At 43.6% G+C, this 27,932-nt stretch overlaps 1 protein-coding gene across 1 annotated transcript; it reads right to left on the bottom strand.

Annotated features, from left to right (window-relative positions):
- Positions 1-754: 754 nt before the first annotated feature.
- LOC112234106 (growth arrest-specific protein 7-like) lies at positions 755-27,393 on the bottom strand. Its single transcript, XM_042307108.1, has 13 exons — positions 27,303-27,393; positions 20,629-20,749; positions 18,891-18,968; positions 15,263-15,351; positions 12,435-12,497; positions 6,824-6,922; positions 6,084-6,199; positions 4,876-4,950; positions 4,669-4,747; positions 3,797-3,925; positions 3,069-3,192; positions 943-1,018; positions 755-770 (listed from the first exon to the last, which is right to left on the bottom strand). The coding sequence occupies exons 1-13, from the start codon at positions 27,303-27,305 to the stop codon at positions 755-757; spliced, it is 1,068 nt and encodes a 355-aa protein (XP_042163042.1). The 5' UTR covers positions 27,306-27,393.
- Between the last annotated feature and the right edge of the window lie 539 nt (positions 27,394-27,932).

Genomic DNA, 27,932 nt, shown 5'->3' with positions numbered 1-27,932 from the left:
CACTACTGGTCACCTCTCAGAGCAAGTGACTAACCGATTGAAATGCCACTAGCGCGCACCACCGCTAACTAGCTAGCCATTTCCCATCGGCTACATTAGCTAAACCTTCCCCTAACCCTAATCTAACCCTTAAACGAACTCCTAAAACTAACCTTAACGCAACTTTAACCCCTAACCATAACCCCTAGCCTTAGCCACCTAGCTAACATTATAATTCATAATTCTTAACATATCATACATTTGGCAAATTTTTAACATATTGTACAAATTGCAATTCATCACATATTATACGAATTGTAATTCGTAACATATCATACGAAACGGATGATGGACATCTACAAATGAACACATACCATACAAAATGTAACATATCATTCTAATTGGGGTGTCCCAGATGTACTTTTACTATGTTACGTCAAGGTCGGTTACGGTGACCGTATTCTACCCTTGAGTCCAGGCTGTCATGACTGTCAGATTGGTTGTCTGACTCCAGCAAACAGCCACATGTTCTGTCAGGCTGACTCAAGGGAACAGCCACTTGTACTGTCAGGCTGACTCAAGGGAACAGCCACATGTTCTGTCAGGCTGACTCAAGGGAACAGCCACATGTTCTGTCAGGCTGACTCAAGGGAACAGAGACTCAAGGGACAGCCACTTGTTCTCACACTTGCCTACCTGGTTGAACATATCAGTTTCATGTGAAATAAATAAAATGAAAATAAAAACTTGTCGTATCATCTCCACCCTCTCAACCTCAAGTCTCAGAGCTCCTGAAGAACAGAGGGAAATACATAACAAAGGAATCAACCTCACTGTCAAAACAAAGATAACGATGAACGTGATCAGCTTTTATTGTTTGTTATCAACAATGAGACTATGAAGAGTTAGTTCAATTGTATTACCAGGCTTGTTGACTATTCGCTTAAAAAGCCAAAACCTAACACGATATCTGCCATCTCCTCAAACCACTTGGACTGGGCCCGGTTGTACAGGTCCACATTGTGCATGAGGTCATCACCTGTAGAGAACAGATTCAGAATGGTCATTCAACACAGTGTATTTGACTGCAGGTAATACTCAAAAATCAACATTAAGTTGCTGGTATACATGTGCAGTTAAATTGAGGTAGTTAAAAATGAAGTACTACCGGCTTGAAGTATTTACTACATTAAATGTAGGCCCTAAATTAACTTATGCATGAGGAAAAGTGTGCATGAACTCAAAAACAAAAACAATCTTAAACCAGCAAAAATAAAACTGAAATAACCATGCCTGTTGCAGTGTGGGACATCTCTATCGATGCAACGTGATGCAGAGGCTAACCTCCGATGCTAACCTCCGAAGCTAACCTCCGAAGCTAACCTCCGATGCTAACCTCTGATGCTAAGTCTATAAAAGCTTGGTTAAATAGGGTTGAAGAAAAGTGCAAAGCAAATGTGACCTAGAAACGTTCTTCTACATTTCAGTTCAATCTATTAGACATATATTACAAAGGCCTACTGTAGAAAGGGTGTAAGAAACAACCTAAAACAAAACTACAGAGGAAGTTGTTTTACAATCCAGCCTCTCCAATAATAGCACATCTCAATCTACATGGAAATGAGGCCAGGGTTTTTAATGACATTTGCCCCTGGAAAAAGTGAAAGACACAAGGCAGACATCATCTAAAGCTTACCTAACGGGATCTATTGATTAGAGCTGTGAATCTGAGTGGGAGAGAGAATGAACAAGATGCCGGCTTTTATTTATTTATTTTTTCACACTGGCTTTTTCCTCTAAAGTGTGTGCATAGATATGTATGGAAAAAGCTATTACAATCTTGGCGCCAGAACTATTTGTACCATCATGCTATCTGGAATACAGAGAAATGGAAGCCCCAGGCATTGTACTGCATGGCTGATCATAGCCTCATGTTATCTGAATTAAGCATATTCACTATGATTCCACATTTAAATATAAATGCAAAGCAAGATGTGTTTGTCTCCTAAGCACATGATAATGCAATGTTTTTGAGATCCACAGTACAACACAAAACACTGGAAAATATACTTGCAGTATAACAGATGGTTTTAAGTATAAATTAAGAGACATTGCTCAATATTTTGACTATGCTAATTGCTTAGTATCATTACATTACTATTGGCTGCTGTTGGCAGTGAGCTTTAGTGTTGTCGGCCTCCTGTCTGAGCTCTCAAACCCCATCCATGTCTGACTGAACCCTCCCACATTCCCTATCTGACTGCAGCACAGCCCCACCTCACCCCCTCTGCCTCCTGCTGGGGAAAACATAGTCTTCTTCGGCAACACAGTCTGGGAATCCACCCCAAGTCTGAACCCTGAGCGTGTGAAACATATCTGCACTGTCCGCAACCCTGTCTCTGCTCCATTTACACAACAGGCCTGGCCATGTGATCCATGTTGCCAGATCTGACTGTTTGGGATGCCTGGCTGGTCCGGATGGGACAAGTCCTCCATTGATACCCTTGTTCACTGCGACCAAAAGATTAGCCCTGGGGATTGTGGGTAATGGTCCTCTCCTAGCCGACTTATTATCCCACCACAAAAATAGATCATTAAACTTATTTCCATGTTGAAATACTACTGGCTCTCTTTTGCAATGTTTTCTGGTGTTGTGCCAGGGGGTGCTTCCCTCAACAGAGTTCTCACTCTGTCGGCTATGCCTCTTGCTGCTTATGAAAACACCACCACAACTTTACACAATGGCAGCACAACATCACAAGGGTAGGCAATTTGCGTGCAACGCAAGAGTCGCCTCAAAAGGGGCTTACGCAACATAAAAGCCGCTGCTCAGCGATACAGGGCTGATTTATCAAGAAACACTGCTGTGGGTGAATTGAACGGCTCAGATTTGAAAGGAGAGAGGCAATTTGTCGCCTTTAGAAGTACACTGTGGTAAGTTAATAAAAAGCACACCTGAGAATGCAGCATGCTTTGGGTGCATGTTCTCTCCTCTCTGGGGGTAGAATCGGCACCGCTATGCTGGCGTTTCATGGAACTGTGACGTGTGGCTGCTCTACATATGATGCAATGTGTGTTTAACCCCTGACCTGCTTGTGTGGATTTCCGCCGGGCCTTCTTGATGTCCTCCTCGTGTTTGTTCATGTGCTTGATGTCCAGCTGCTGGGTCTTCACTTCCAGATCTTTCTGCCGGTCTGCCAGGGCTTTACGGGCCTACAGCAACCCAAGCAGCAGTGTGAATACAGAAACAATATGAGTCATTTCATGCTAATCCTCAGATCTACTGAACCTACAGCCATTACCACAGTCATGGCAGCCCTTTCATCTCGGCTACCTATTTCCCCACTCAAATCCCGGCCTCATCCCTTAATCTATTCTTATTTCACATCACAGGATCTTCCTTCATCTCGTCTGTTGAGGCAATTCTCCAATGTCATGATGTAACACTGTTGGAAATGTAAACACAGCACTTGGCAGGCACGAACCGTAAACCCACAAAATCTCCTGTGTTTAATGGATGCCAACTAAAATAAAACGAACAGGACGTTATGATCGATTGATTCATCTAGTCTATATGATTACCATGGGGAGAAAGATGGGCAACAAAAAGCAACAGGTTTTTGCTGAGCAGAAAAACAGTTCATCTTATAATACGTTGAATGGTTTCAATAGTCCAACAGAATAATGATGTGGTGGAGTCAGATCATCCCTAAACCACTTCTTCTGACATACATTTTGGATCATTTAAAGCTTCTCTGGGAAAACCTGAATTGTAGGACAAGGATTATAGGATGCTTTGGTTTAGAATGGTCCATACCTTCTCCACGCCTGCATAGCGGCTGGCCAGCTGCTTCCTGAGGTCTATGATGTGGTGATCGTACTTCTTCAACTCCTTCTTGAAGTTGTCTCTGAACGTCAGCAGGGGCTTCTCCACCTCACACTGGAGCTGAAGAGGTACAGTTATTACAGTTGAAATTGATATGTACTTCTATGTAACTACACTGTAAATTCATTGTATCTGCCTATCTAACTACTATATAAATACACCAATTTAGAGTCCTGGTAGTCCTATACAGGATATATGTGACCTAGCTGCATAAAGCATGGATATAAATAGTAATGAAAAGTGCACTTAGGCCACTATATGTTCAAGAGGATTTCTCACTCTTCCACACGTTACCTAACCCCATCCCATCAGCCGTGGTGTCTCCGAGCTCAGAGGAGAGGGGATCATGGCGGGCTGCATGTCCGCAGCCTGGGGCTCATCAGAAGACCCCCACTAATTAATCAGACAATGGAGGCTATGTATAGCTTCAAGGCTACCTCTGATTTATTTTAAGCATTCTTAAGACCCAGTAGAGTTTTTTCTTCACTGGTAATTGCTGCTGTAAGCCCCCCCTCTTTTTTCTTTGCCCATGTCAGACCAGAGTGAGGTAAACAAACACCCCAATACGTGGTCATAGAAACCTTGGATTGACCAAAGGAACACATAAATAAACTGACTGCCAACTAAGCCTTCTCTAAGGGCTCCATAGCCCATAGAAAATACATCTTATAATGTTATTGGAGGTATGAGTGAAGCATGGATGTTGTCCACTTCTGTCGGTTCACACGGAGATTTTAGAATTTTCTTGGTCTGTTACAGTACATGCATCATCCACAGTATCTTCTAGCAAGAGAGTAGGCTACCTTATTGGAGAACTTGAGGTGGACTTCAGCCTCGTCATGACAACTCCTCTTCAGCTGGGCCCAAGCTTCCCCAAGGGTTCTGGAATGGGATCAAACAAGAGACATCAACCAAAATGGATAGAATGGATGGGAAAACACCCAAGTAGCAAACCGGTATATGGTGAAGAATATAGAACGAATAGACATCTATTTTGTTAACTCACTCACCCTTCCTCCTGAGCAGCCAAGGGGCTCTGGGAGAGCTTGGAGAGGTTCTTAGAGTATTCATCTTCAATCTTTATCCTGCAACAGACAAAGACAGCCATGGTGCTCTAAAGTATGGGACTCCAGGGAAGACCAATAGAGGAGAACATTTTTAAAGCTGACAGAGTTTCAGAGGAGCATTGGGGCATGGAGACACTGTCCTCCAGTATATCCCCGACACCCAAAGACATACAGCACTGTGGCCACTATGATGTTCAAAGCCTATTATTCTGTGCTGAGAAGATATCAAACAATATCCTGTAACAACAGCCTGGATATGAGTTAATGCACTCCTGTGGAAAGGCCAGAGATGGGAATGATGTGAGGCTATTTACTCATGGCCACCCTGAGGGCGACTCAGAAAGACCAGCCATATTTCTGTGACATTCAATTATCCCACAAATACTCATTAACCATACACATCTGAGTAAACCTGTCCTCTACGGGAGGTCACGAAGGCCATTCCAAAGAAATGGATATGGCCAGAATCTGACATCAGGTCAGCTGTCTCACTGAACCAATGAAGAAAGGTCAGCCCTGAATTAGAATGTTGGGGAATGGGACCTTTAAATGAATTGTATGAATACAGTCAGGGGAAAAAGTGAAAGTCCACTTAATTCTCAAGTCTATTGAGTCAATGGTAACATTTGTTGTGGGTGCAAAATGGGGCCTCTTGCTGTGCTGAAGCCTATGAAAGCTTATGTTTAGGATGTCCACTTTATGAACGTCTACAACTTAACGTTATAAACCTAGTACAGTACAACACATGTATCTGAATTCAAATGTGCATGGGGATGATACACCTGGGGCGGCAGCTAGCCTGGAAGTCAAGTGTGTCGGGCCAGTCCCCAAGTCGACTAGGTGAAGAATCTGTCCATGTGCCCTTGAGCAAGGCACTTAACCCTAATTGCTCCTGCAAGTCGCTCTGAAGAAGAGCGTCTGCTAAATAAATCCATTGTAAATATATGAATAGATAATATAGAGTGGACCCAGGTTGTCAAGGACAAAATAACCCATGCTCTACAATAACATAATGACAATGACAAGAGAACCCTGTTTCACCCTGATAAGACACGACAAACAGTCCAAAAAAGATACGATAAAGTTAATCAATAACATTCCCCAACACACAAAATACACAGACCCCTTCCAAGCTGACTATGTTGTGTTACCTCTCCCGGACGAACTCAGCCATCTCTTTCTGCATCTGTTTGCCCTTGAGCTGTTTCTGCAGCAGCACCTCAAAGCCGCCCACAGAGGGGGTCCCTTGGGGGTCCTTCTTGTCAGTCTGAGGGAGAGGATGGAGCATCAATCACACACGCCAACCAATACAGCCACAGACTTCATTTCATGGAGAAAATGAAATTTTTACATTGAGTGTGTGTGAGTGGTGAGGGGTGTTGGGGAGTGTGTGTGTGTGGATGAGTGTATGAGTCAGAGAACTACAAATGTATGTGTCAAGGAGTGCATGCGCACGTGGGTGTGTTCGTCATTTGCGTGTGAGTTATGAGAGTGTGTGTGTGTTTAAGGGTTGAACAAGGAGCAGCACATCCCACTATGTGTAACAGGATGTGGATACGACAGGGAGTGATGTGGTAGCCCCACGTGAACCAGAGGTGACAGATTCAATTCACACAATGGGCTTGAGCTTTGGCTGAGTGGAGCACATTATGCCACTGAGAACATGACTCAGTGGAACAAGAACAACCATCCAAACCACAGTTCAGTGAAAAGAGGCTTCTGTTACAATCACGTTTGTAGACACATGAGTTGGCGTTAATATGACAGACAAAATCTACCCTTTTGGATTCAAAGTCATATGTTACAGGGCTGAGATTCCTATAAACATAGGAAGTAGGGATCTTATTCTATGAGCTGGAGAGTGGTTTAGAGATGTCAGGCGCTATCTTACCCAGAAGTAGTCACAGTAGCTCCACTCATTGGGCTTCAGTAGCTGCTGCTCTGGCTGATCTGGCATCACACTGGGCAGCGGGAAGGTGACGCAGTTGATCTGAATGCAAAGAAATAGTGAGACCAATTCAAGAGAGTGAGAGACAAGTGAGAGAGGTTTCTGTGAGACATCAGAGGGAGAGGAAGAAGGAAATGAGGAGGAGGAGGAAAAGAGACTAATTGCCTTCAACTCTCAGGAATGAATGTGGGAGAAACGCTATGGTTAGAGCAGACATCAAAGGTGTCATTTGTGGGAGATGTGCATAAAAGCTTCTCATTTGGAGACGGGACATGGAGGCTCGGTTTGTGTCTGTCATGAGGACGGGAGTAAAGGTCAGGAATGAGTAAATACTCTCCGGGGGTGTTGGTCATCAAGATGGTGACCCAGAGAACCCTCAGAGGTGGAGAGGGGGGGAGACATGGAGGGGGACAGATGAAGGGGAGAGGGACAGAGAAATAGGGAGAGAAAAGAGAGGGGGGAGAAAGAGAGAGCACAAACCATCCAGTCCTGGCCTTACGATCCTTACACTTATTTGTGATAAACTAAAACAACATCATAATGAAGAGAAAAACCTACAATCAGTGATATAGAGGAAACAACCAACAACAACCCAAACCACTGTAGAGCGGAGTCACAGCTAAACACACCCAGCACTCAGACTGAATACACACTCTGGTCAACAGCGTCTTCAATTACCCTTAGAGGACTGCAATTATGTAATGTTCACCATCTGTAACCTCTCCCTGCTGTCCTCTATCTATGCCATACTGCCAATGACATCCCAGCAGACTACATGGACATCCAGACATGCTGAATCTCAGATGCACAAATATGTATTATGTGTTCACTGCTTGGCTAAAGCACACGACAAGGAAAAAAACACACTGTGCACATTTCTTCTAGCTGATTACCATATTTGCTTATGTAACTATGACAATGTTTGAAGCTTTGTGTTGCAAATCCTTGAGCCTATTGGAGGTTGAAACTATTTAGAATTATGGAGAGATTTAGAGAAGTTCCTGAGAAAGCCCGATAAGCTATTCTGTAATAAATATTAACATGAGCCCCGTTCTTTCCTGAAGGCAACCAGCCGTCTGCAGAGATCTCCAACTCCTGCTTGAAATCAGTTCTATCAATGACCCCTGGACATCTAATATGTACACACTAACACCCACACACGGACAGGCAAGAGAAAGGAGGTGCATCAATCAGACACACACACACACACACACACACACACACACACACACACACACACACACACACACACACACACACACACACACACACACACACACACACACACACACCTATAAGTCTGCATAATATGCATGCTTCCACACACCACATGAGATACAGTAGTAGAAACACACATAGAAGTGTCGTAGACTCTTTCTAACGCTACACAACAGGATTTACATAGTTGGTGGAGCCCAGTCACTTTGTTCATTTTCTGCCTGAGAGATCAGACTGATTGTCACGGACACCAGATTTTCCATCACACTGACTCTTCACCTATCACTGCTGTTGTTTATCTCCTGCTCACATCCTCCAGAAAATGAGACCATCTATCTGCAGCATGACTGTCTCTATAGCTCACTACTCTTTTATGGGCTCTTAGTGGGGTGCTACACTGTTAGGACTCAGAGATTCATATTCATTACCTCTATGAAAACCAGGGAGAATTGTATGGCACTGTTGGCACTGTGTGGTTTATAGTAGTTGATGTTTTTGGACAGTCAGCAAATCGAGAGTATTATGGTTCAGCCTGACAGTGTTATGGTGATTCTGAGAGGCAGGCAGGGTCATAGGTTATGAATGATTCACATGATGATGGTCATTCCTGTAGTTTAGAACAGACAAATTACACTTACCCCCAACAGCAGACAGTGTTGACAAGTGCCAGTTTGCCTAATCAAACAGAGGGACAGTCTGCCCTCTACCTGCATTCATTATACAGTCATTTCCACCCTAAAGGCTTAGGCAAAAGTAGAAAGGTTCATTCATTGCCTGGACGTTTAAAAATTGTGAGCTGGACCTCACACATTGGAATGGTTTAGCTCTGCTGAATAGACAGAAATAACCATTTAAAGAAAATAATCCATAAAACACAGAATATAACCAAAAAGACATAAAACACAGCTTAAAACACAGAATATAACTCATGCTTAAAGACATAAAACACAGAATATAACCCATGCTTAAAGACATAAAACACAGAATATAACCCATGCTTAAAGACATAAAACACAGAATATAACCCATGCTTAAAGACATAAAACACAGAATATAACCCATGCTTAAAGACATAAAACACAGAATATAACCCATGCTTAAAGACATAAAACACAGAATATAACCCATGCTTAAAGACATAAAACACAGAATATAACCCATGCTTAAAGACATAAAACACAGAATATAACCCATGCTTAAAGACATAAAACACAGAATATAACTCATGCTTAAAGACATAAAACACAGAAAATAAAACACAGAAAATAACCCATGCTTAAAGACATAAAACACAGAATATAACCCATGCTTAAAGACATAAAACACAGAAAAAATCTGCTTAAAGACACCTAACTAGCTAAAGACTAAAACAGAAAATAACTCTTCATAAAACAGAAAATAACTCTTCCCCACACATAAAACACAGAAAATAACTCCATGCACACACACACACACACACACACACACACACACACACACACACACACACACACACACACACACACACACACACACACACACACACACACACACACACACACACACACACACACACACACACACACAGACTGTCACATAAAAATCCATGCTTAAAGACATAAAACACAACTCAGCCACTGTTGCTATGCAACAAATTACTTTTGCTGTAAAGGCACAATCCCCCATAATAACAAAAGATTCCAAGACTTCCAAGACGTCCTCCACTATTCTCAGAATGCTGTGGCATCCTCCAACTCTGTGTTCACTCACTCATTTAATGAGTGATTATTGTGTGACCGCTTTGGTAAAACATAAAACATCAAAAATAACCCATCTGAGTCTTCCAAACGACACAAGATGACACCCCAACAAACTGTTACTCTTTCTTCTTAACAACAAGTCAAACAGCACTTGACTATGTTTAATGAGGTGGAAAACATGGCTGGCTATTCAGATGATTCAGCCCTGTGCATCTTCCTTCCATCACACTCAGGACCAGCCTTATAATACGGAGGAGACAAGGTAACAACAAGGTTACGGGTCTACTGGTCTCAAATCAGTGGAGGCTGGTGTCACTTTAAATGGGAGGATAGGCTCATTAAAATGGATTAAAACACATTAGACACACCGTTCCGTTCACTCCATTCCGATCATTAGTATGAGCCATCCTCCCTTCACCAGCCTCCACTGTCTCTAATGGAGGGGCCATGATCCATCCCATATGTGATCTGAGACATGCTCCAGTGATGGATGTTAAAGTCGTTCATCTGTCCATGACAGCTGGAAGACAGGTCGTGTGACGCAACATGTATCATGGGACAACAGTAAAACACCCTCCTGGACTGACATCATGACGAACGCCATACTCAGCATCAACGACTACAACCTCCCATTATTCCATCATTACACGACACCACTTCTTCTACGCAATGAATGAGTCCCTGAACATAACCATGAATGTCGATTATCACAGACCAATTACCCATTCATGCGATTTCTCTCCGCAAAGTATAAAATTGCATTATAATGGAATGAATGTAGCCTATTCTAGTGGTCTCCTTTTCTGAGATGTTCATTGCTTGATCCATTCATATTTCTACAGAAGACATGACATCATGGTTAAATGTTGAGGATGTGTACAGACCATCATGGCTCATGTAGGATTGGATAGTACACTTAGGATTGGGGTGCACAACAGCACCCCAATCATTTGTCAACAATGCCATCAATCAAGCCCTATCAAACAAAGCTCACCTGTAAAAAAAGATCTACAGATTAAAAAAAAAAAAAGTTTTATATTTTTCCACAATATCAATTCAATTCATTTTCTGAATGGCTCCAGTGTTTCCTATGGCAGTCTTTTCCATTTCAGCACCATTAATCAGTGTGCTATTGCTTTTGTAACCATGGAAACTGGCCTTGCTGCATCTCTCTGTGCAGGTCGGTGGGGCTTCACAATAGGCAGACTGACAGCTCCCGTGGCTGGAGCAGGCCAGCGAGCCCACCGAGCAGAACCAACACTGGGCACACACAGAACTGTCTGTCAGCCCTTAGCCCAGCACTCACCATCTCCTCCTACATTCCTCATTATAGGTTACATAACCACGAGGTCCAGTGTCAGAACAACTTAAACACTCTGAGGGATGTTATACATAAATCTGGTTACATGTGGTCCACACAAATCCTAATTTGCTAGAAATGAGTTTCTATATTTCTGAGTATAATGAGTTTAATGAATGCTAGTTATGGATACGTGGGAGTAGGAATTCAAGCTGCTTGTGGGATGTAAATGTTTTCATTAGCTGTCGTTGATGGAGAGTAGAACGGAAATATAATCATGGCTGTAATGTGGAAGTGTTGATGTTGTGTTTTGGTGAATGCAGTCCTGGGTGAACTGCATTGTCCTGCAGCTATGTGGGGTCCATTGGGGGATGGGAGGGATGCAGCATTACACTCATATAATATATTTCTATGTTTTTCTAGAGAAGAAGACTCAGAGGGCTCGTCAGATTCTGGATCTGTCAGAAAGAAATATACTCTAAAATACCCAGAGATGTCAACTGTCAGCTACAAAGATCTTGTGCTTTTCAAGAAAATCAAAGCCCATCATACATTTAACGAGTATGATGACTTTGCTGCATGGGGTACCTATTCTTACTCAAAGTCTGCGGCAGCTTCTGTGAACTGAGAGAAATCTGAACCTCTTCATTGCTTGAGGACGCATCTCCTGTGTGTAAATGCCGCTTGTGCAAGCCTCAATCCCAAACCCACAAGACTGATAGAAGGGAGTAGACACAGTACAGTCAACGAGAAAAAGATTAGCACTGATTAAGACTAATGTTCTATCCAATAGGCTGTTTGGTGTGGTGGCAGTGTTCCTGCACTGTGGGTTACCCCATTACTCCACAGAGATCTGCAGCCAAACACAGAGACTACACTGCTACACGGACACACTGTAGCATAGTGGGTAGATGCAGTACATTTTAACGTTGGCAGATGGTCGAATGAAATACACAAACATCTAGCCTATTGTCGGGTAAAACATTGTTATCTTCTTTCTTCTGTTCAATTATCTCAAAAGGGAATAATCCTAGCTAAAAATAAACATTCTGTCACATCTGCTGTTTCTCCCTGGTGTAATGGTGCACAGGATCTGTATCCTAAACACAGTCTGATGCTGCTGCTGCTCTGAGAGAGAAAGGGAACAACAGAGATAGACAGAGAGAGAGAGAGAGAGAGAAACAGAGAGAGATAGAGAGTGAGAACAACACAGAGAGAAAGAGAGAGTGAGGGCGACACAGAGAGAGATGGGTAGTGAGATGGAGAGGTTCTGGGTTTGGAGCTCCAGGGTACTCACTGTTATCTTGGTCTCCTTGATCTCCTTGTTTTGCCTCTTAGCTGGCGAATTGTTCCCCGGGTTCTGTTGGGAGAGACAGGAGGCATCGTCAACGTCAAAGCTCTCCTCGTTGTCAAAGCTGGCCGCCTCCATCATCACACAACACCTCTACTCCTCCTGCTCCTCTCTCTGCTCCTCTCTCTGCTCCTCTCACTGCTCCTCACGGGGAAACCCTGCTCCTGCAACTGAGGCTGCCTCTCACAGCCTGCTGCCTGCCTGACGTGGTGAGTCGAGTGGAGACGCGTCACAGGGGTGGGGTGGGGGTGGGGGGGGAGTAAGGGGCTGGGGAGAATGGAGGGGGATGTGTGGAGTGGAGGGAGGGGTTGGAGGCGGTTGGTCGTAGTCCTAGGAGCGTGACGAGGCTGTCACCCGAGTCTGGAGGTTGACTGCAGGGGGAAGATGCAGTGAGGAGCCCTGTGTCTCCCTACTCTCCATATTGAAAACTAGTGAGACAACACATGGATGGAGCCAGCAGAAGAGAGTGAGAGAGAGTGCTTTAGCAATGTAAACATATGTTTCCCATGCCAATAAAGCCCCCTTGAATTTAGTTGAGAGATGGAAGACTGAAGGAGAGGTGGGTATTTATTTACACATTCGATCAGCATGCCTCCCTCTTCCCTCTTCAGAGAGATTGAAAGAAAGAGACAGAGAGAAAGAGGGAGTGTGTGTGTGTGAGAGAGAGAGAGAGAGAGAGAGAGAGAGAGAGAGAGAGAGAGAGAGAGAGAGAGAGAGAGAGGGGAGTTTTGAATTAGGGAGGAGAGGATAGGAGAGAGGAGAGGGGGCATGGTCTGAAGGAAATGGCTTAGTAATGATAACTAGAAGGCTAATTATGATTAAGAAGCAAGTCGGAGGAAAAGAGGAGGAGGAGGAGAGGGAAAAACAAAACCAATGAACAGCCTCTCTGGCCCCACATGTGTGTCTATGAGCTTTAGAGCTTTGGTCTCTGTGTGTGTGTGTGTGTGTGTGTGTGTGTGTGTGTGTGTGTGTGTGTGTGTGTGTGTGTGTGTGTGTGTGTGTGTGTGTGTGTCTGTGTGTGTGTGTCATGTGTGTGTGTGTGTGTGTGTGTGTGTGTGTTGTGTGTATATGATAATAGTGTGTGGGTAGTGTGATGTCTGATAAAAGTGGGTGTGTGTTAGCGTAATGTCTGACAATAGTGCGGGTGAGGATGTATGATAATAGTGTGTGGGTAGAGAATGTCTGATAAAAGTGTGTGGGTAGAGGATGTCTGATAATAGTGTGTGGGTACAGGATGTCTGATAATAGTGTGTGGGTACAGGATGTCTGATAATAGTGTGTGGGTAGAGGATGTCTGATAATAGTGTGTGGGTACAGGATGTCTGATAATAGTGTGTGGGTAGAGGATGTCTGATAATAGTGTGTGGGCAGAGGATGTCTGATAATAGTGTGTGGATAGAGGATGTCTGATAATAGTGTGTGGGTACATGATGTCTGGTAATAGTGTGTAGGCAGAGGATGTCTGATAATAGTGTGTGGATAGAGGATGTCTGATAATAGTGTGTGGGTACAGGATGTCTGATAATAGTGTGTAGGTACAGGATGTCTGATAATAGTGTGTGGGTGTTTGTGTAGGTGTGTTTGGCAGGTGTGTTTGTGGAGGGCTGATGCATATTTGAATGTTTTTCAGGGGTGGGGGTCCAGAGGGTGGATGAGCGGAAGAATTGATGTACACATGTGTGAGTGCATCTTATGTGAGTGCGGAGGGAGCCGAAGGGTGTGTGTGTGTGTTTACCCACGCGCGTGTGGTGGTGTTATCTGTGTGGGCAGGGCTGCAGCCACACTTATCCTCTCTTTCTCACTCTCTCTCTCACTATCCTTCTCTCCCTCACTCACTCTACTCTCTCTCTTTCTACTATCTCCCTCTCTCTCTAATGATGGTGTTCCACCAGAGGCTGCAGCATGTTTGCAGCGAAAAGCAGAGCTGCCACCGTCCGTACACGTGATTGCCCCAAGGACACCACCCCACTGTGCCCTTCTCTCCACCCCTGCTTATTACAACACCCCCCTGCAGAGGCCAACACAACAACACAGTCAGCTGTAGTAACCCAACGAAAGCCTCATGCTTCGCATCAACGCATTCTCACCTTCCTCCTCTGAAACATGGCGCCGTTGACCAGCACCTACTGATGTGTCCGGGCTGCTCGGAGCGTGGCGATCCAGCCAGCGGACTTTCCCAGAAACCCAGGATGCCCAGTTCTCCCAGTTTGAGCTATAAAGATTCTCTTGCTGGTGTCCTTACAAAAGCTGACAACAAACCCTGCGGCATGGTCCAAATCTCAGCTGCCCATATGGCCCAAATCTGTCCATGTATTCTCCCGTTAGCTGATGACGGGTACTCACTAACGCTGAGTAATTAGTCACGTGGGTTGGCGTGTAACACTTCTTGGCCCAGGTTCATAGCTGCTCAAAGCAGGACTGGGGAGGAACATAGAGGACCATTTTTGTCCTGAAGAATGTTTGATGCGTGCGACGGATTTCAAGCATACCATATCAAGAATAAACAGGGAATTATTACAATAAAATAGTAAAAATGTTAATTAGTTTGCCTGCAACATGTTATAGGTGTTACAGGAACCATTATTGAGTTTGAGCTGCTTAATGTTGATGTGAAATCAATATCAGACAACTATTTCACTCCGATCAATACGTTGAGCTGATTGCAATGTTCCAACAATAATAGACTTAACGGGTTGGACAAAATATAGGTGTATCAGGTGAAGTCCCTTTTAAAAAGGGTATTGCAGACTGCAGTGCTGAGTTGAAAGTCTCACCTGTTTGTCCATAGTGGCTCTCCGTAGGGGTACGCCAGGGGGGTCCGTGGGATGCTTAGCACTTCCTGTGGTATAAGGTGTTCCATTGGCTACAGGAGAAAAGATCAGAAATGTCATTGAGATGATTGACAGATTAAACCCGCTCATTACTGAATCAGTTCAGAACGATAAACAGATGGGGGAACATACAACTCCTTCATGTGAAGGACTGGGTATCAATCCATTATAGTGAAAAGGTCAGGTTGTGCTTATGTCTTCAAGTGACATCTTAATGTTATGGAGTCGTTTGAATCCTAACAGTAGGGAATAATACATCCCCATTCATCATCCAGACAGAAAGCAGTTTGCACTCCCTTACATCCCTCCTTTGTCCCAGCTTCAGTCCATCTCACTGGGCTACGGCTCAGTACACAGCATATCTCATAGGTGTTTTCATCTTCTTCTCCCTCTGGCCCATAAGAAAACAATGGCCTTAAAATAATGCAAACGGCCTAAAGGGAAATGTTCCTGTGTGTCTGTATGAGTGTGTGTGTGTGTGTGTCATAACCCTGAATACATCTACGGTAATGTCCCTACTCACATCCTACAGGGTTCTAATGGTTCCTCATCAGCCGTGATTCATGGCCTGTCGCTGCATATCAAGGAAGCCCATCTCAAAATGAGCTAGAGTATTATTACAGTTGAAGTCGGAAGTTTACATACACCTTAGCCAAATACATTTAAACTCAGTTTTTCACAATTCCTGACATTTAATCCCAGTAGAAAATCCCTGTCTAAGGTCAGTCATGATCACTACTTTATTTTAAGAATGTGAAATGTCAGAATAATAGTAGAGAGATGTAAGGGTTCTCGTCCTCCTCTTCTGAGGAGGAGTAGCGAGAAGGATCAATGTGCAGCGTGGTAAGTGTCCATAAGGTTTTTTAATAAAGACAATAGAACACTCAAACAAAACAACAAACGATGACGTGAATATACAAAACCGAAAACAGTACCGTGGGGATCAAACACTCACATGGAAAACAAACACCCACAACCCAAAAGTGAAACACAGGCTACCTAAGTATGATTCTCAATCAGGGACAACAATTGACAGCTGCCTCTAATTGAGAACCATACTAGGCCGAACTCAAAAACCAACATAGAAAAACAAACATAGACTGCCCACCCAACTCATGCCCTGACCATACTAAAACAAAGATATAATAACAGAACTAAGGTCAGAACGTGACAAGAGAATGATTTATTTCAGCTTTTATTTGTTTCATCACATTCCCAGTGGGTCAGAAGTTTACATACACTCATTTAGTATTTGGTAGCATTGCCTTTAAATTGTTTGACTTGTGTCAGACATTTCAGGTAGCCTTCCACAAGCTTCACACAATAAGTTGGGTGAATTTTGGCCCATTCCTCCTGACAGAGCTGGTGTAACTGAGTCAGGTTTGTAGACCTCCTTGCTCGCACACACTTTTTCAGTCCTGCCCACAAATTTTCTATGGGATTGAGGTCAGGGTTTTGTGATGGCCACTAAAATACCTTGACTTTGTTGTCCTGTTCTATTTTTGTTTCATCGGACCAGAGGACATTTCTCCAAAAAGTACGATCTTTGTCCCCATGTGCAGTTGCAAACAGCGATCTGGCTTTTTTATAGTGGTTTTGGAGTAGTGGCTTCTTCCTCACTAAGCGGCCTTTCAGTTTATGTCGATATAGGGCTTGTTTTACTGTGGATATAAATACTTTTGTACCTGTTTCCTCCAGCATCTTCACAAGGTCATTTTCTGTTGTTCTGGGATTGATTTGCACTATTCGCACCAAAGTACGTTCAACTCTAGGAGACAGAACACATCTCTTCCTGAGCGGAATGATGGCTGCGTGATCCCATGATGTTTATATTTGCATACTATTGTTTATACAGATGAACGTGGTACCTTCAGGTGTTTGGAAATTGCTCCCAAGGATGAACCAGACTTGTGGAGGTCTACAATTTTTTTTCTGAGGTCTTGAGTGATGTCTTTTGATTTTCCCATGATGTCAAGCAAAGAGGCACTGAATTTGAAGGTAGGCCACAGATACACCTCCAATTGACTCAAATGGTGTAAATGAGCCTATCAGAAGATTCTAAAGCCATAACATAATTTTCTGGAATTTGCCAAGCCTCTTTAAAGGCACAGTCAACTTAGTGTATGTCAACTTCTGACGCACTGGAATTGTGATACAGTGAATTATAAGTGAAATAATCTGTCTGGAAACAATTGTTGGAAAAATGACTTGTGTCAATGCACAAAGTAGATGTCCTAACTGACTTGCCAAAACTACAGTTTGTTATCAAGAAATGTGTGGAGTGGTTGAAAAACAAGTTCAATTGACTCCAACATAAGTGTATGTAAACTTCCGACTTTAACTGTACATCAGCATGACTCATGAGGGAAGCTGAGCACCACAGCCATATAAAGACACAACATAATGACACATGAGGGAAGCTGAGCACCACAGACATGTAAAGACACAACATAATGACACATGAGGGAAGCTGAGCACCACAGCCATGTAAAGACACAACATAATGACCCCTGAAGGAGGCTGAGCACCACAGCCATGTAAAGACACAACATAATGACACCTGAGGGAGACTGAGCACCACATCCATGTAAAGACATGACATAATGACCCCTGAGGGAGACTGAGCATCACAGCCATGTAAAGACATGACATAATGACCCCTGAAGGAAGCTGAGCATCACAGCCATGTAAAGACATGACATAATGACCCAGCTCTACCTCAGACATAATGGAGCAGAGACCAGGAGAATATGGATCAGAGGGGGATGGATACTCTGTTAGAGAGACATATACAGAAATATATATCAACGGATCAAGCTATTTTACGAGGTCTCAGAACAACAGTGTGCTGAAATGGAATGGTATGAAGTCTCACTAGGTGGGTATCTGCGGTATCATCAACAGAATGCTCTGCCACAGATAGGGAGCCCATGGCGGTGCCATCATACTTATTCTAGAGCCCATGGCTGTCTCCATGAATGCTTTGCATTATCCAAGCAGACTGAGTTATGGACTCAGATACAGGCAGTGTAATCTGAGCCCACTTCCTGTTCAACACTACTTCACCCTCTCTAACCTTACCCCCAATCCGCCCAATCCCTAACTTCCTGGGGCTTGTCTCCAGTGCCGGGCCGGGGCATCTGGAGCCCAGGGAGGATTCCGGCTGGACTAGACAGGCAGAGAGATCCCTCAACCTGGGCTTCATTACTGCCTGCCTCTCCTGGGAGGATTAGCCTTGTCTGGTCTGACAAATCCCTACAGCTGGCTGTTCTCTCCTTGGTTGTTCTCCCAATGTGTGGAGAGAACATCCCAGCAGTGGACTACCATCTACTGGCCTGGGATGGTGTTCCTCAGACATACAGTAATGAGAGGCAGAACCTGAAATGCCCCTAAATAAGCCAATAAGTGTTCCAGCTAGCTACAGTAGGTCAAGTTAGATTGCTAAGGCTTCAGTTGTACAGCTACTACACATCGAAGAAGAGGAATTGCTATATCGATGCAAGCAACACTTTTGATACTTCTTTAACTCAATAGATATGGTAGATTTAAATCGGAAGAGGCTTGTTGTTACCTTCTGGTAAGAAGTTTCTTTGTGCCAGTGGTCTCACTGGGGTTCCATAAGTAGCAGAGGGCCGTTCCCATGTTGTTTCTGGAAGGACACATAAATGGTTAAAGCCAAATGAGGAGTAAGGCACAATGGACACACAGTTCCACAGTTTCCCTGAACGCTGAATGAAACGCTAAAGAACACAGGTGGAGAGCACAACCATTCAGAAATGTTCAGAAAGTATTGTAGAGGACATGGTCACACAGGACTATAGCGGGCGACTACAGTGTTCTGATAATCAGTGTTCTCGTTCAGTTGAGAACAGAGAAACAAGACGAGAATACTTGAAATGAATGATTCACTTGCAGAAAAAACTATTGATATTCTTGACATTCTCTGAGAATGTTCCCGGGGCATCAAAGAAACAGTTAGTGGAGCAAGAAGTCCTTTGTTATCTGGACAGTGTTAGAGAGGCTTTCTGACTATCAATCAGGCAGAGACACTGTATAAACAATGATCTGATAACGTCGGTACATTACATGCTCTTGAGTAATAAAAGTGTTAGATTTGCTTGAAAATACAACTGAGTGCCCTTTAAAATAGCATCTCTAATCAGTGTAATTCAAAAACACATTCTAATCATTATGCAGTTGAATTAATATAATAATGAGTGTTACAGCATATGGTTTTGTAAAATAGCCCCTGGGTCTTTATCTCTACTACAGTGTGTGGTGTGCCAAGGTGCAGTGTTCTGCCAGAGTGTTGGAGCTGCCGTGGGTGAAGCCTGGCTTTGTCCTGTGGGAAACAGTATTTTTCTCTGGCTCCTATCCCATTGAGGGGCACGCACGCACCCACACACCCACGCACCCACGCACGCACGCACGCACACACACACACACACAACACACACACACACACACACACACACACACACACACACACACACACACACACACACACACACACACACACACACACACACACACACACACACACACACACACACACACACACACACACACACAGAGAGCTCTGTCTGTGTAGTGCAGACCACCAAATGAAAAGGGTCTGATAAGCATCTGTATAAAAGTTTGGCTGCCTATTAGCCCTGGTATTAAACAAGCAGGTATTTCTTCTGTCTAGTAAACAGGGGTTGTTTAAATGTCATTACACAGGACGGCTTTGTGGCACACATGGGTTGAGCTGCTGAGGTACCTGCAGCAGTGGCTGCCATCACCACACATTTGGGCTAATCAGATGAAAGTGGATGAGATGTTAAGCCCTCCTTCAGATGAATGCGCTGGAGAGATGTTGATGATGGGGAATGGTAATGAGCTCTCTGAGACGGCAGCATTTCACAGCAGAATTGGAAACTATGGTTACCAAACAAAAACTGACAAATGGAACTGATGGTTTCTGATTTAACATTTGTGAACGCTAACCTGATGCAGTAAAAAAATGAAGTAAGCTTTATGCGTGTGGACGCATCACACTGTTTTTGCTCGTGAAATGATGAACTATGTATTGGTTCCAGCATAAATCGGGCAGATTATATAGCTACAGTAATAATGCAGATATATACATTATATATACATAGTCAGAGAGGTATTGTAGAAATCTATGGTGCTGGCAGAAGGTGAATCACAGCCAATAGGAGTGGAGGATCTGCCAGATTTCTTCCACCCTCCTCATAATATTGACCCTCCTCTCACATGAGTGAGCATGTCAGTAGGGTTGTGGTGGAGCTGTGTGCCTGGCTCACCTTTGCTGCCGGTGTTGACGTAGTACCTGCATCCCTCGGGGGACTTGTAACATCTCCAGCCTTGGGGAAGAGGGACACTCTTACTCTCATCCCCCGGTGCAGGGCTGGTGGCCGCTGGCTTCTGTCACAAACATACCACTCGTTTCACCACCAGATAATTCATATAAGCTGGGACTGTTTCCCAGTCTTGCTCATATAAATGGTGAGTACAAATATGAACTATTCATTGAGAAATGTTGATTTTGTTCTGTTTTTTTACTGTAATTGATTTGCGCACTTGATTAATACACATAATGTTCCATACTACGTATCTGCATATCGAGGGGTTGCATCAGCCTCTAATGTTCCCAATTAGCAGTGTCTGCTCATTTCTTCCCAGTTACAGTACAAAGTACTCCCACATTTCTAAAGCAGGCTGATCACAGGCGCAGACACAGCTGTGTAGGAAAGATCTGTTTTAATTAGGAACAATGTCATAATTAACATAATGATTCATTCAGGAAATATTGAACTGTGGCAAGGAATGGGAAATCTTGTTTGATTGTAGGAAGGGTGTTCTTTTCTTGGAACCCTTCATGTGGTTGTTGGTAAACCGAGAAGACCCCACTGCTGAAAGAGACTAAAGAAAGCCCCATTGCACTTTGCAAACCCCCACCTAAACAAGCCTAATGGAACAAAATTAGAGCTCTTTGACAACACAGATCCGCCTTATGTTTATCGATGAGCAAAGGAAGCAAACAAAGAAAAGAACACCCTACCTACAATTAAACATGGGCAGGGTTGAAAATGCTGTGGATTTGCTTTGCTGCCTCTGGTACTGGGGGCCTTGAACGTGTGCAAGATATCATGAAATCAGCAGATTATCAAGGTGTTCTGGAGTGCAATGTTCAACCCAGTGTCCTAAAACTGTGTCTCTGTCAGTGGTGTAAAGTACTTAAGTGAAAATATTTTAAAGTACTAAGTCGTTTTTTAGGGTATCTGTACTTTACTTTACTATTTATATTTTTGACAACTTTTACTTCACTACATTCCTTAAGAAAATGATGTACGTTTTCCTCCATACATTTCCCTGACAAAGTGAGATCAGAAAACAGCAGTTGGTGAAAGGCTTCACTCAAACATTGAAAGATTGGTGCAGTTTGCAGCTGAAAAATGGGCCGTATTGCCATGTGCAGCAACCCCATTGATGATTACAATAAGTGTTTTTTTGCAGTCATGTTCGCCAAAGGCTGTTTAACCAAGTATTAGCCCCTGGGTGCCATGTATTTTGTCCATGCCATTTGTTGAAATTTTCTTAAATAACATTGTAAACTTGTTTCCCCAGAAAAATTTGTTCTGCAATGTTGACAATCCAATAAAAAAATTATTCCATTTGAACTTATTTCAGAAGTTCAAGGGTTCCAATATATCTGTCCACCCTTGAAATCAAACCAAATCAAAGTTTATTTGTCACGTGCGCCGAATAAAATAGGTGTAGACCTTACAGTGAAATGCTTACTTACAGGCTCTAACCAATAGTGCAAAAAAGGTGTTAGGTGAGCAATAGGTAAGTAAAGAAATAAAACAACAGTAAAAAGACAGGCTATATACAGTAGCGAGGCTACATACTGTACAGACACCGGTTAGTCTGGCTGATTGAGGTAGTATGTACATGTAGATATGGTTAAAGTGACTATGCATATATGATGAACAGAGAGTAGCAGTAGCGTAAAAGAAGGGTTGACGGGTGGTGGGTGGCGGGACACAATGCAGAAAGCCCGGTTAGCCAATGTGCGGGAGCACTGGTTGGTCAGCCCAATTGAGGTAGTATGTACATGAATATATAGTTAAAGTGACTATGCATGTATGATAAACAGAGAGTAGCAGCAGCGTAAAAAGAGGGTTTGGGGGGGTGGGGGGGCACACAATGCAAATAGTCTGGGTAGCCTTTTGATTACCTGTTCAGGAGTCTTATGGCTTGGGGGTAAAAACTGTTGAGAAGCCTTTTGGTCCTAGACTTGGCACTCTGGTATCGCTTGCCATGCGGTAGTAGAGAGAACAGTCTATGACTGGGGTGGCTGGGGTCTTTGACAATTTTTAGGGCCTTCCTCTGACATCGCTTGGTGTAGAGGTCCTGGATGGCAGGCAGCTTAGCCCCAGTGAATGTACTGGGCCGTTCGCACTACCCTCTGTAGTGCCTTGCGGTCAGCAATTGCCGTACCAGGTAGTGATGCAACCAGTCAGGATGCTCTCGATGTTGCAGCTGTAGAACCTTTTGAGGATCTCAGGACCCATGACAAATCTTTTTAGTTTCCTGAGGGGGAATAGGCTTTGTCGTGCCCTCTTCACGACTGTCTTGGTGTGTTTGGACTATTCTAGTTTGCTGTTGATGTGGACACCGAGGAACTTGAAGCTCTCAACCTGCTCCACTACAGCCCCGTCGATGAGAATGGGGGCGTGCTCGGTCCTCCTTTTCCTGTAGTCCACAATCATCTCCTTAGTCTTGGCTACGTTGTGGGATGGGTTGTTATTCTGGCACCACGCGGCCAGGTATCTGATCTCCTCCCTATAGGCTGTCTCGTCGTTGTCTGTGGCCTACCACTGTTGTGTCGTCTGCAAACTAAATGGTGTTGGAGTCGTGCCTGGCCATGCAGTCATGGGTTAAGAGGGAGTACAGGAGTGGACTGAGCACGCACCCCTGTGGAGCTCCAGTGTTGAGGATCAGCGTGGCAGATGTGTTGTTACCTACCCTCACCATCTGGGGGCGGCCCGTCAGGAAGTCCAGGATCCAGTTGCAGAGGGAGGTGTTTAGTCCCCGGTTCCTTAGCTTAGTGATGAGCTTTGAGGGTACTATGGTGTTGAACGCTGAGATGTAGTCAATGAATAGCATTCTCACATAAGCAAACAACATCCGTTCCGATGTGCTGTTATTATTTAGAAGCTATTCTTTTCGGCTCACAGTGCTTTCTTCAGGGCTTTCACAGTGCCTTCCCTTGGTAGGAGGGTGTTATTCACAATGATCCACTATCTGGATAAATAATAATAACAGCTTCTTGGACCTTATCAGCAGTTCCCAGAAGGCTCATACACACCCATAAAGCTCCTGGTCACATTGCAACTGCAGAATTTACTGCAGTGTACTTTATAAGGCAAAAGTCCTCTTTAATCTACAGGGATGGCCTGACGGACGATTCATTGTCATTAACAACAGTGTGTTGCCCAGTCAAAGCTGTCTGCTGTATCTGACAGAGGGCCTGCTGAACTCTGCCTGTACCACTTCTAACATGGTGACTGGCTGCTAGTCATCACCCTACCACAGATCCACTGCGGAGTGTGGGGACAGAGGGGGAGGAGAGGGGGAAAGGGAGGAGAGGAGGGAAGGATAATAATGGAATGATAAAGCAGAGAGATCCTGCTGATATCTACACTTGTTTGATGTACAAGATAAAAGGGATTCCTTTCTGTCTCTCTTTCTGATATAAAGCACTGGGCTTGCAGTGAGCAGTTTGCAGTGAGTACAATACAAAGCACCTTGTCTTCATTGACGAGCCATGCTGTGCTGCAGGAAACTGTCCTCAGTCGTTTATCATAAGCTCATAAAATGCATTATCCTTCCTCAAGTTCCCAATAAGGACATACTGTATGTGATTACACTATGTCAGACAAATCATGAACATACTGTATCACCAAGGAACACAATGTCCATTAGCTTAACATAAATCAGACTTTATACAAGTATAATGGCCACTACTAACCCTGAGCTAATGCATCTTAGGCAGCATACCATCCTCTGAACCATGGAATAGCAGTGAACTGGTACTTTTTGCCCGGAGACATGAATCGTTAACTAATTAATCCTCCCAGAGAGATGTAAATGACAGATTCTTATCTTGAGATTTGTATCATATGTGATTTATCTCACTTCCCTGAGCTGTGGCGATTTCACATGTCCCCTGGCAAAAAACTGTTGAATAAAGTGGAACGGCGTCCAAGCTTTCAAAGAATTTAAAAGGACAAAATCCTCTGGATATCTCCTGCCAAATCCCACAATCCTCTGGGGTGGTGCTCCCACTGCAACCCCTGGGAGGAGGCTCTTTATAGAGTATACTCCCCTCCAGTTTCCTCAGTTCCCATTGAATACCAACAAAGCAACAGGACAGGCCCTCTCCCACCACTACAGAGGAGAGTCTGGGCTCTTGCTGTTAGCATGCCCTTCTGTGGCTTCATTGGTATGACTGGGAATGAATGAGAGCATTAACCACACTTTGTGCTACCTGCAATAGGGGGATTATTATAGTGCAGCACCTGAAGCTGGTTAGAGACAGGGGTACTAAAGGAAGAGCCTGGCCTAGTGTTAAATCCTCACCGCTGACTGATTTTATCTACACTCAGCTCTGCATGTCAATGTATCTCTCTGCCTATTGTATCCATCCTACTTAGGGCCGAGCTCTCTTTCTCAGTGGTGTGGCCCGGTGGGCAAAGCCCTCTCACTGTCACTCCAGGAAGTCTTGGTGGTGCACCGAGTGCCCTGTAACAGTTTTAAACTGTTACAGGTATTTGGACATAAAGATGAACTTTATCAAACACAACAAACATTTATTGTGGAACTGGGATTCCTGGGAGTGCATTCTGATGAAGATCGTCAAAGGTAAGTGAATATTTATAACGCTATTTCTGACTTTTACTGACTCCACAACATAGCGGGTATCTGTATGGCTTGTTTTTGTGAGCGCTGTGCTCAGATTATTGAGCGCTGTACTCAGATTATTGCATGGTGTGCTTTTTCCGTAAAGCTTTTTTGAAATCTGACACAGCGGTTGCATTAAGGAGAAGTATATCTTTAGTTCTATGCATAACACTTGTAACTTTTATTAAAGTTTATGGTGAGTATTTCTGTAAATTGATGTGGCTCTCTGCAAATTCACCGGATGTATTCGAGGCACAACATTACTGAACATAACGTGCCAATGTAAACTGAGATTTTTGGATATAAATATGAACTTTATCGAACAAAACATACATGTATTGTGTAACATAAAGTCCTGAGTGCCATCTGATGAAGATCATCAAAGGTTAGTGATTCATTTTATATCTATTTCTGCTTTTTGTGACTCCTCTCTTTGGCTGTATGTTTTTGTGACTAGGCGCTGACCTAACATAATCGTATGGTGTGCTTTCGCTGTAAAGCCTTTTTGAAATCGGACACGATGGCTAGATTAACAGGAAGTTAAGCTTTAATTTGCACTTGTGAATGTATGAAAGTTAAATATCTCAAAAAAATATTTCTGTATTTCGCGCTCTGCCATTTCAGCGGATGTTGTTGAGGGGTTCCGCTAGCTACACTACAAACATTACCAGGTTCCTTTGAAGCAATTGTAAAGACAGTCCACCACAACATAACCAAGAATTAGTGAGGTGTAGTCTGTGTAAGGCGTAGTCTGTGTTTAACCCACTGAGGTATGGTTTCATTTCATTATATATTAGAAACAGTTAGAAACAGTTTGAGATCATTTTGAGAGGATTTCGCCAGTGGTTGAATGGGGAATTGGGCTTCTCGGGAAAATGTTGTCCGAGGTTGCAACAGTAACCAAGGGAGGCAGGGCTTAGCAAAAGGTAATTGGGAAATGTTCCAGAGAACGAGAGTGGGAGGAAGAGATGAAATTCCACTGCAAATGTGGTACTTGTGCTAGCTTTGAGTCATCAGTCAATTGAGATTATTGTCATTGTATGACCCTTTGTTTAGAATGTCTACATACTGAGGTGATTTCAAATACACTGCATCTGCATTTATGCAACTTCCTACCTCAGGCTCTGCTATGCACATAATATCTTCCATTCTGTCCAATCAAATCAATTCAAATGAAGTTACTGTGGTGCTTGTTGTCAGTCACCCACATTTGTGTAGGTGTTAAATAATATATTGCAACAAAATGTTGCATCCAAGTTCAGTAAGGTAAGTGGCTCTTAATCTGAAACACTCACAAAACAGTAGACTTAATGTAATTTGTTTTTACATGATTTTCTCTGTGGCTCCAGGGCATGTACAGTACTAACTGTACTGTAAATTTCAGTAATTATGAGAAAAGTCTTGTAAAACAACTTACCGTAACTCCACACATGATAATGATAAAAAAGGCAAACATGGACAAATCAATGAGCCCTGTTTCTTACACAGGCTAATGAACGTGACACTAAACAATCCAGACTTCATTTAACTGGTTCTGTTTTTTTATTTGAAGGGAAACAGAGCCTTCCTGAAGACACAGAAGAAGAGGGAATTTGATTGAGCTAGGAGAGCAGGGTGGCTGAGGGACAGAGGGACATTTAAAACCAACAGTGAAGATCAAAGTGTTTTGGCAGGCCCCCCCACACACATTGTGCTGCAGAAGAAGCTGGATATGAGAGCTATATCTGGACAGAGACAGACAGACCATGTCTAAACAGAATAAAAATTCACCAAACTCAAAAGGATGAGAAATAAAATACAACTACATCTGACACAAAGGCTTGAACAGAGCCAATGAATCTCCTGTACCCATTCTGTCTGACTACCACAATTGTTCCACTGAAGCAATAGTGCTCCATTGAAGCAACTCCCAAATCTGCCAAAAAATGTAACCCCGCACATAAAGTACTGTCAAAAATGTCACTGATAACAGAGACCGATAATAATAGCATTAAAAACAAAGCCTTACCATGTTGGGCTAAGACTACGTCGTAAGGAAGCAAACAGCCAAATGAGAGAAGTGTCCGTTAACTAGTCACAGTGAACATTGAGTGGGACAAGGCTCGTTTAGAACCAGGAGGAGGAAACATTTGTCACACAAATGGGTTCTCATTACTGGCCAGAGTGACATGGCACCCAGGGTCAAAGCTAAGACATGGAAGGAATGGACAGACACTAAACATCTTTCTACTCCGCCTCTTTTCTTTATTTACAAGATGAAGAATAAAACGGTCCAGGAAGAACCATCTTGTGGTATGAGACGTTTTCTATGAGTCTTTGTTAGCAGATGTAAGGGTCTGGAAGCCCGTTCCCAGATGCAGCCAGGACCCTGCTCCATGGCAGGCCACACAATGGCCAACACTGTGAGACATAGCTGTGAGGCCCTCGCAGGCAACAAGGCCCGTTTTGTGTTGGTCCGTCCCTCCATTTCTTATAAATCAAATTGACCCTGTGTGAAGTGTGTTCGAGCTGCCACACTCCCCTCTGATACTGACTGATTGTGACCGACAATCTCTAACATGGCATGCAGCCGGCCAGACTACATCATCTGGCAGCTGGCTAGACAGAGATCTAAATGAAAAAGCGATAAGAACCAGAG

The sequence above is a fragment of the Oncorhynchus tshawytscha genome, linkage group LG27 (genome assembly GCF_018296145.1).
Source record: "Oncorhynchus tshawytscha isolate Ot180627B linkage group LG27, Otsh_v2.0, whole genome shotgun sequence".
Lineage (NCBI taxonomy): Eukaryota > Metazoa > Chordata > Actinopteri > Salmoniformes > Salmonidae > Oncorhynchus > Oncorhynchus tshawytscha.
This window is presented reverse-complemented; position numbering and strand designations above follow the sequence as displayed.